We start from the raw sequence: 10,143 nt of genomic DNA, 5'->3' as shown, positions 1-10,143 counted from the left end.
GTTTCGGGGTTCTGTGAGGATGTTTCGGGATTCTGTGAGGATGTTTCAGGGTTCTGCGAGGATGTTTCGGGGTTCTACGAGGATGTTTCCATTCTACCGGATGCCATTTCCTCTCTCCTCCTGAGTTGCTCTCCTTTTACCTTAAGTTCGCTGCTGGGTCTGTATGTGGCTCCCATTGGTTGGATTGGCCACCTTGCGTTAATTTGTGAGCATTTTGATTTCTGTGGCGGCCGTGTGTCTACGTCGACAGGCCTGTCGCAAGCAGCAAAGTTAATGGGAGAAGAGTCCATAACACTCACGTGTTCTTCTCCCAGCTCTTTGTCACTGAGAGCCAAGCGTACTGTCTGATCTATGACAGAAAACGACCAAAGAAGAAAGAACACTGAGGGCACGCCAGCAGGTGCAGAGATGCCGCTGGCTGGGGAAAGACAGTCGGGCCTGGCCTCGGTGGTCCTAACCCCACCGGGCTGCTAAAATCACTGCCCAAGCCTGAGCAAGATGCTGCGCCTTCCCAAAGCACCCCTCACTTTACCCTCTTTGGACTAAACCTCGGTGGGGGCTGGGACTGGAGAGTTCAGATCTAGGGGCAGGGGAGCCTTGGGTCTCCAGCTGGTTAATAAGTGATCCAGTCTCAAACCAAGAGAAATTCAAGGCCAGGCACACCTCAGGCCCTGGGGGCACGTCCAGGAAATGTCTTTCCAAATTTATTCCGAATACAGTTACTCATTACAATGCTATCGAGCAGAGGGCTTAAAAGGGCAGGAATCGAAGCCAGTGGAGACAGGAATTCTGTGCGTACTTAGTCTTTTTATAAAGTGAGAGGAACCGATGTTCTCACATGACACGTGCAGTGGGTGAGCATGCGGCTGAGTTGAGAGGGGAACACATGTGCCCTGGAGACAGCGGAAGGGGTGGCTCGGTCTCCTGAGATCTGTGATAGCGGGTCCCCATCCCCGGGTGCTGGGAGCTCTGTTGGACGCGCCAGAATGCTTCACCCAGCTCTGGAGGCGCTTTTCTCCTCTTCTGTAAAATGAAGTTCGGAACCCTCATTTCTTTGGCTGTCACTGGCATTAAGAGAGCCAGTGGACGGAAAATATTCAACTCGGCGCTGACACCTGCTGGACGCTCAGTAAACATGAGGAGGTGTTGGAGAAGGCGTGCTGGGCTGGGGCTGGGCCTGGGACTTTACCGGGGTCAGAACTGGGGTGCAGGCCAGTGGGACTTAGGAAACCATCTGGTGGAGTGTTTTTCAAACCCAGCTGTCATCTGAATTGCCTGGAAGCTTCCAGTCCTCTTGTGCTGGGCAGACACCTGCACTAAAGGATCCGGGGGAGAACCCCCATGTATGAGCGCCACCCGCCTGCACCCCGTGTTCTTCCCAAGGTCCCATCACACCTGCTCGTGGTGCCTCCGCCTCCTTCACACTTTACAGTAAAAGATGGCTTACACTCCCTGAGAATCCCGCTGCATCCCTGTCTCCTCACCTGTCCCTGCAGACACCGCTGGGAAATGCCTGTTTCTCCTCGGGATGCCCTTGACGTCCTTGTTCACATGGCAGGCAGCCATCTGCGGAGCTGGGCTGCCAGCCTCGTCCTTGGCTCGGTTTAAGTAGCAAGCGTTTGTCCTGGGCTCCCACAGAACCCCGGGTCGGCGTCTCGGGCCAGGGCTGCCCTGACAGCCCGCGAGCAGCTGCGAGCCTTTGTCCTTGGTGACTTGTGTGTGTCAAGGCCCCGGGCAGGAGTCCACCTCGCCACTCCTCTCCAGGGAAGAAACGCAGCGGGCATTTGCGGGAACTGGGGAGTTTATTAGACCCTTAATGTTAATAATGGTTCCTTTAATGCTCACCTCCCGCTGTCACCCCTAGGCCCCCTCCCTTCAGTGCTCAAGAGGAAGTGAAGTCCGCCTCAGAGTTTTGTACCTGACGGAGGCACCCAGCCTGGCACGAGGGGCTGAGAGGCGAGGCTGTTGTATCGGCCTGTAATTCGGAAGGTCTCTTGGCCCCAGCGAACTTGGTGATCTGCTCCTCCGCAGTTAAATCCGTTCCTTTCGGGCTTTAGCCAGACCGTGGATCCCCCCAGAGCAAGATGCGTGCCTGGGCTCCGCTGGCCTCGCTGGTCGGCGTTTGAAAAAGGCACCAGCTGAGCCGCAGAGAAGCCACAGCCACACGCTGGCCCTGCTTTCATCCTTTGGTTCCACCGGGCATCTTCTGGCAGCCGCAGCTGCATTTCTGCCGAGTCCAAAACTCCCTTTGAGGGAACGTTCATCCATGGGCTCCTTTCTGCCAAAGTGAGGGGTAGAGGAGGGAGGGAGGCACACAGGAGAGGAGGGAGTGCCTAAGAGTGGTCCAAGGAGCAGGGGACCCGGCTCCACCACCGGCCGTCCACACTTGGGGCGCGGCCGCTGGTCACCAGTGGAAGTTTTACGTAGAGGCAGGCGTGAGCAGACAGCTGGAGCTTGCGAAAAGAGCTTCCAGAGGACGCGTGAGTGAGTGCGGGCAAGGCCCAGCATGAAGGGCTGAAAATGCGAGAGGCAGGGCTTCCCTGGTGGCTCAGTGGTTGAGAGTCCGCCTGCTGATGCAGGGGACACGGGTTCGTGCCCCGGCCCGGGAGGATCCCACGTGCCGCAGAGCGGCTGGGCCCGTGAGCCATGGCCGCTGAGCCTGCGCATCCGGAGCCTGTGCTCCGCAACGGGAGAGGCCACATCAGTGAGAGGCCCGCGTACCGCAAAAAAAAAAAAAAAATGCGAGAGGCAGAGGGTGTGTGTGCAGGGGGGCACCCATGGGAGCCCCCTGTTAGCAAACCCACAGCAAAGCGCGACAGAGGCCACTCTGAAAACAGCGCTGCCCCCTCTGCCCCAAATGGGAAGGAAACACCAACCCAGTGGGCTCTGGATCTCCAGGAAGGCTGAGTCTTTGAGAGCCTTGCTGGAGACCTTGGAAATGAACCCTAGTGACCCCCAGGCCTGCAACAAGGAAGCTCCCCGCTTCTCAGGGACGGTGCGTGTCTCCAGGATGGAACAGGGGCCGAGGGTCTCAAAAGTGGGCGTGTCCAGGGCCCAGGCTGCCGCGGACCGGAGGGGCGGCCGCTGCGGGGCGGGGCCGGGTTGGCCTCCAGGGACGGAGGCTCGCTGGCCTGGCGCGGGGCAGGAAGACGGGTGTCACCCCGCTCGGCATCCCCCTACGTGTGGTCTGCTTCTCACAGGAGGCCGAGCTGGAACGCCTGGAGCGGGAGTTTGCCATTCAGTCCCAGATTACGGAGGCTGCCCGCCGCCTGGCCAGTGACCCTAACGTCAGCAAAAAACTGAAGAAGCAGAGGAAGACCTCTTACCTGAATGCACTGAAGAAGCTGCAGGAGATTGAAAGCGCAATCAATGAGAACCGCGTCAAGTCTGGGAAGAAACCCACCCAGCGGGCCTCGCTGATCATCGAAGGTCAGTGCCAAGCCCACTCCCCACTGTGGGTGCCGCCCTCCCTCCACCGACCCTCAGAGGACTGGGTCTTCGTCCAAGGCATGAACCGAAAGCCCAGCCCCCTGAGCGACCTTGCAAGCTGCTTAACTACCCTGTGCCTTAATTTTTCCATCCATAAAATGAAACTAGAAAGAAGGGATGACACAAATCAAATGATCATTGTTCCTCTTGATGGCCTCTTGGGAGAACGCTCCTCTCAATCCTCACCGGGAGCTGAGTCCGGGGCCAGCCCAGGCTCCAAGGTCCTCAGAGACCTGGTCACCCTACCCAGGTCTGGAAGGAAAGGTGGGTGGCTCAGGTACCCTGAGGCCAGCATCCCCACAGCCTTCCTCTGTCTCCAGGGGCTCCTGTCCCAATGCTTAAGCTAGGGAGGACTGGACTGGCCCCCTCTGGTGGTCTAGAGCCCCAAACTCTGATCAGAAGGGTTTAGGAGTGGGTGGGGATTATATTCGGTGAACACGAGTAGGAAATACCCCAGAATTCACCACCAACCGTCAAGTCTCTCCAACTATTATGATCCTTTTTTTTTTAAGTCAGCAAATTCTTCTTCTTTTAATAGAAGTATAGTTGTGTTGTATCATGCTGTGTTAGTTTCAGGTGTACAGCAAAGTGATTCCCAAGAGAATAGATACGTGTATTCTTTTTCAGGTGCTTATAGGTTATAAGCTTATAGGTTATTACAGGATAATTTAATATAGTTCCCTGAATACAGCTTATTGTTTACCAAATTCTTTAAAATATATATCAAGTCTTCTTTCATAGTTTATACACATTTAAAATACTTTTGCTCCAGGAAGACAGAAAGTAGAAGAGAGGTTACCAGGGGGTGCTGGGAGAGGGGAACAGGGAGTTACTGCTTCATGGGGACAGAGTTTCAGTTTGGGAAGATGACGGAAGTTCTGGAGGTGGGTGGAGGTGACGGCTGCACAACGATGTGAATGTACTTAATGCCACCGAACTGTACAGTAAAAATGGCTAAAATGGTCAATGTTACATTATGTGTATTTTACCACTGTTACAAATATTGATATATTTTGCTGCAACCTAAAAATGTGGGCATCCTGGGGGAGGGGTGATTTACTGGTGACTCCAAGATGCTAGTCAAGGTCGTGTCTCCTAATTGTTCACAGTTCATCAAGCGATATGAATAAGGCGAATTCCTAGTTAAAAGTGAGAGGGATCATAAAAAAAATCCTTCTGCTCTAGGTAATTTGGAATAACTATCCTTCCCCCACCTCGCCCCTTTGTCACTGGCCAAGACTTTGTCACTTTCCCTAACAGAGCTGCATTCAGCCAGCCCTCCTCTGTCTAATGCCTCTTGGGACCTCCTTCTGCGCCCTTGAAGGGACTTGGCGGGGGGGCGGTCCCAGCACTGTGGAAACGTCAACAAGGCTGACAGAGCCTGGGAAGGGCACCGGAGGGACGGAGGTCCTGCTGGTCGACCACAAAAGAGCGTGGTTTGCCGGCCATTTGATGAGGATGGCCGGCAGAGTCTGTTTGTAAATCGCTATCTGACCAGCTTGGTCCCATCTATGCCCGCAGCCATTCGTTTTTAACCGCTCAAGGATGTACCTTCCCCATTTTGCTGCCTCCTTGAAATAACGTTTCATCACACGACGCGCCCACTTCAATTGGAGGAGTGATTCATGTTCTTCCTCACCTTAGCCTGTTTTGTTATTTGAAGAGAGAAAACATTGAGCTTGGAATCTAAAGACCCGTCACCTTTTGCTGACTTAGCCAGGAGAGCAGCGCAGCCTCAGACAAACCACGCCTCCCTAGACGTCCCTCAGTTTCCCCAGCTGTTACAGGGGGAGGATTCCCTTTGTGTCTCCATCTGGGCATGTTCTCATGGTTAATTGCATAGTGTCTATGAGAATAGGCTTTGGAGAGAGAAGCTGTATTTATTTAGAAGCTTGTTTTCTCTGCTGACGATTCAAGAAGTTTATTGAGAAGCCATTTACTGCCACAGGAGCCAAGCCAAGCTCCTCGCCCTAGTTCCGCTCGCGTAGAACAAACGGCAGTTCGCCTCCTCGGGTTGAGTCAGAACACGCCCTGAGATGGGCCGGGACGATGACTCGGCCAGGCCAGGTGGCCTTTCTATTGGATATGAAACTGCTGAGCGTTGCTGTCGCCAATGAAACAAAGACCGGGCACATTGCAGGGTCAGGGATGGGGGGTGAGTCATGACCCACCACAGGGACTGTCAGAAGAAATGCCCGACAGCATTTTGATTGTGTCTCATGGTTATTTTTTCTGAGAGAGGAGGGTATGGGATGGCGGGAAACCCACTCTTTTCACAGATGGGGCTTTGTCTAAGGGATGTGCTCACCTCATAGACTTTTGCTTTTTGTCTTCTCAGATGGAAATATTGCCAGTGAAGACAGTTCCCTGTCAGATGCCCTAGTTCTAGAAGATGGTAGGTTGTCTGTTTCCTGCTTGAGAACTCGGAACTGGGATTAAGCTGTGTGTAGTCTGGGACAGCCCAGTGGAAAGCCAGGAGCCAGACCAACATGGTGCCGGGTTCCCTGTGATTCTTTCATTTCCCATTGGTCATCTGTTTGGCTGAGAGAGGGTGGGAGCTACAGAAACGCACGTCTGTTGGAATTTTATTATGTCCTGTGGCCCGGAGGTAAGATTTAAGGTGATTGTGAATGGTGTTCTACATTTTTAGTGGCCCAAACCACATTTTAACCCGAACAGACAATTTAAACACCACGCATAGTTTCCTTTGGAGTATTTATAATTTCTGGAGGAAAGAGGTGGCCATTGGTTTGGGTCACAAAGATTGAAACCTGCTAGCAGAGCCTGGGGGTAGGCAGAAGCAAACACGCCTCCGCACCTTCCCGAGAAACAGTGAAAGTGAAGGGGAGATGTCCCTTGAGACGCCTGCTCAGGCCTAGGAAACTGTCTTCTTATCTCCCATTGACCTCTAAAACCCTAGTGATTCTCAGAATCTTTTCCTGGGAAATTCTTACAAAAACAGAAGTGACCCGTCCCCTCCCCCCCAGCCCATCACCACCACCACACATCGGGGAAGAAGGGATTCCAAACCCAGAAGCATCTCTGAGAAGGTTCCCATGGATTTAAACCCAACCTGGGGAGGTCAAGGCATTAATGACGTGGAGATCTATTGAGTGGCAGTTAGTTTTTTGCCCTTTAGGGAAACCTCAGGCGGGCAGTGTGAGTGGCGATTCAGACAGAGAACATGAAAGATCTGCGTGGCTCCTAGCCATCATAATAACTGCAAGGATAATAATCACTGACGTTGATGTGGGGAACGGCTGGCGGGGTATTTACCCAGTTGTCTCGGCCCCGCTATTTGCCATCAGATTGTCATATTTTAATTCATTACACTGGTGGGAGGAAAGGACAGGCCTGCAGGGGAGCAGGGGGCATGATTTGAATATCAGAGATCCAGCCTGTGGCCTCTGTGGACCCCAGTCTCTGCAGGGGAGGAAACGGGAGCGTTTGAGGGAGACTCCTCTGTAACGGGGGAGGTATAGATTGTCATTAGCTGAGGTCGATGCATCGCCTGTGATCAGTTTCCTCCCCATGTGTCAGACCCCCGACCTCCCAAGGGGCATTGTTGCTTCACATGGGCCCCAACTCCCATCGCAGGCTTGCTCCTGCCAGGGGCTCTTTCCTTACTGATCTGAGGGTAAAAGAGTGAAACTGTAGCACGTGCCCGCTGACGGCTGACGTCTGGGCAGAGTTGGGGTAGGGCGGCGGCATCTGGGGGGTAGGCGGGAAGGATGACCCTTGCTCACTTCCTCTCTTTCCTCTTTGTGCAGAAGACTCTCAGGTCACCAGCACACTGTCCCCCTTACAGTCCCCTCACAAAGGGCTCCCTCCTCGGCCACCGTCGCACAACCGGCCGCCCCCTCCGCAGTCCCTGGAGGGACTCAGGCAGATGCACTATCACCGCAATGACTATGACAAGTCGCCCATAAAGCCCAAAATGTGGAGCGAGTCCTCATTAGATGAGCCTTACGAGAAGGTCAAGAAGCGTTCCTCCCACAGTCACTCCAGGTGAGCTGGGCCGGGAAGGCCACACGAGGCCACTGTCCACGCTTGGACAGACTCCCAGGGCTGTCCTAAGTAGCATCCGCAAGCCACCGATCCCCACCGCCCTGGGTGCGCGCCTCCCTGGCGCTGCCTTTCAGTAGGGCTGCGCCACAGCGCCCTCTGCTGCTGACATGCTCGAGGTGCAGATTCGTCCTTCCCAGGGAAACGGGGGTCTGGGCTCCCAATCCACGCGTTGGCCGCTGGCTTGAGTGTCGTTAGATTCCATGGGAATTAATGAATTAGGAAATCTTAGGCAGCAGTACTCCGAAGTGGCAAATGAGAGAGTCCACTCGTTAAGAATTCCAGAGTGGCTCAGAATCCTGAGCTATCAGCCAAGAGAATTCTGGAGCCGGACAGCTGTAACCTTAGCTGTGTATCAGCAGCTCATTACTCAGCTGACGTGGGAGAGAGGGGTTTGCGAAGGCGTTTTTGGACTGCTGCTCTGTTCTTCTCCTTTCCTTTCATTATGTCCTATAAAGCTCCCGGTGGGTACCCAGACAGGTAAATATCTGTCTCTTAGAAAACAGAAACTGTGGTTCAGGGGAGGGGCTTCGCAGAACAGTCACACTGCCTGTCCCGGAGAAGGCTGGTGAGGTTCTTCATCGCACATGGCTCTGGGCGTCAGGGAAGAGGACTCACCCACTTCTGGGGGAGTCCCGGGCAAGCTTCCCGACACCGAGATTGAAGGCCCAAGGCCATACATAGTCAGCGACCCTCGAGAAGGTGCAGCTCTGTCTGGCAGTGACCAGCGTGGCCTCCTCTGCTTTGCAGTAGCCACAAGCGCTTCCCCAGCACGGGGAGCTGCGCTGAAGCGGGAGGGGGAGGCAGCTCCCTGCAGACCAGCCCCATCCGCAGCCTCCCGCCCTGGAACTCGCAGTGCAGCATGCCGTCCACACCCGACCTCCGAGTCCGGAGTCCCCACTACGTGCATTCCACGAGGTGAGTCCACCCATCTCCCTCCCTAGACCACACCTGCCTTTGTAGAATTTTGGCATTGTTGGACCCACGCTGGCCCAGATAAGCCGAGAGCTGGAGTCAGGACTGAACCAGCGAGGTAGGTTCTTCTTTAAGCGAAGCAGAATCAAGAACTGAGCTGGCAGCCGGAAGCCCGTGGGAGCCAAGAGACACGTTATATCCCACTGTCCACGCCCAGTGGGTACCGGGAGTCGGATGGATAATCCCCTGGAGACAGTGGGCATGGAAGGAGCTTTCCTAAGCCACAGAAGTGGAGGCCGGAACGGCTCCCCAGGTTAGCAGGGAAGAGCACCAGGGCCAGAACAACCTCGCCCTGGTGGGGTGATCTTTACTGGATAGTCCTCATGTATCCTGGACTTCCTTGAATGCCCCAAGGTGTAAATTCATTCAAGAGCAAAAGGAACAGGCAAACGTGAGGCTTCGGTGAATCACACCTTCCTCTCCTAAAAAGAGGCAAAACCAAAGCCATCACTCCATTTTCTCTATAACTTTAAAGTCCATAGGGACTGCAGCTCAAAGGACAGATGGTGTGATCTTCTGTAAGTGGTGAACCATTTATGTAGGGTACGACTGAGCTCTCCAGGCAAGAGTCTCTTGTCCATTCATTCTCTCATTCACTCATTCATGCAACAGATATTTATCAAGTGCCTATATGTACCAGGTACTATTCTTGGGCATAGAGCCGTGGACGAAACAGACCACGCTGTACCCTCATCAGACTGACATTTTAGTAGGAAGAGAGTCACAGTAAAGAAATAACTCAGTGGTGATAAGTACTGAGAAGGAAAATGAACAGGGTGAGTGAGTGAAGGGGAAGACCATTTAAAGGAGAGCATCAGCAAAGGCTTATCTAATAGGGTGACATTTGAGCAGAGACCTGGATGGAGGGGGGTAGCAAGCTCTAAGGATATTCAGGGAACAGCAGGGTCAAGGCCCCAGACACAGGCCTGCACTCAGCATGTTCCAGGAGGCCGGTGTGGCCAGAACAAAGTGATGGAGCGGGGTGGGACCAGAGAGGAAACTGAGGCCCGAGTCAAGGAGGGCCACACAGTGGGGACTTCGCAGTCTACCCTGAGTGACAGCCCTGGGAATCGCCTCTTCCTGTACTTGGGCAACCCAGCCACGGTGAATTTCTGTGGAGTCCTTGTACTCTGCCCCCTGCCATACTGATGGACATTTATCGTGTGGCTGCAATGAGCAGAATGGATTGTAAACAAAGGAGTGGAGTGGTAAGTATTTGCATCCGTCATTCTTAAGGGTTCCATGTGCCACCAACCTTCCATTTTAGACAAGTGTTTATGGGGAAATGGAAATCTGTCCAGTACTCGTAATAGTACTGGTGGAACCATATGATTGCTTCTGCCGGGCTGTTTCTTGACCTACAAAAATGGGCATTTCATCTGGCTTAACATAATACCAGAACGGGGATGATCTTGGTTCGCTGTGTCTATAGAACCTCTTTCCACCTTTAAAAGAAAAAAAAAAAACACCTGGCTATTGGCATACTTTTTTCAGAAGCCCTTACGTGGGCACTTTGTCCCCATCGCCCATTTGGAATCGAAAATCACGGCGGAGGCCCGGCTCTCCTCCGGGGATCAGCGTCCGCTCCCGGCTGGTCTTCACCTGGGAGGGATG

General features: G+C 53.7%; 1 protein-coding gene across 4 annotated transcripts in view; it reads left to right on the top strand.

The window, feature by feature from the left end:
* Positions 1 to 10,143, top strand: part of FRMD4A (FERM domain containing 4A) — a 299,962-nt gene that overhangs the window by 270,469 nt on the left and 19,350 nt on the right. For all 4 annotated transcript variants that reach the window (XM_027121910.1, XM_027121911.1, XM_027121912.1 and 1 more), the window contains 4 exons: positions 3,201 to 3,429; positions 5,828 to 5,884; positions 7,260 to 7,497; positions 8,305 to 8,472. In XM_027121910.1, the coding sequence (XP_026977711.1) occupies positions 3,201 to 3,429; positions 5,828 to 5,884; positions 7,260 to 7,497; positions 8,305 to 8,472 (692 nt within the window). The remainder of the gene's footprint in view (positions 1 to 3,200; positions 3,430 to 5,827; positions 5,885 to 7,259; positions 7,498 to 8,304; positions 8,473 to 10,143) is intronic.

This window comes from Aethalodelphis obliquidens, unplaced genomic scaffold (assembly GCF_003676395.1).
Source record: "Aethalodelphis obliquidens isolate GAN/ISIS:26980383/991018 unplaced genomic scaffold, ASM367639v1 scaffold23, whole genome shotgun sequence".
In the NCBI taxonomy this organism is placed as follows: Eukaryota; Metazoa; Chordata; class Mammalia; order Artiodactyla; family Delphinidae; genus Aethalodelphis; species Aethalodelphis obliquidens.
This window is presented reverse-complemented; position numbering and strand designations above follow the sequence as displayed.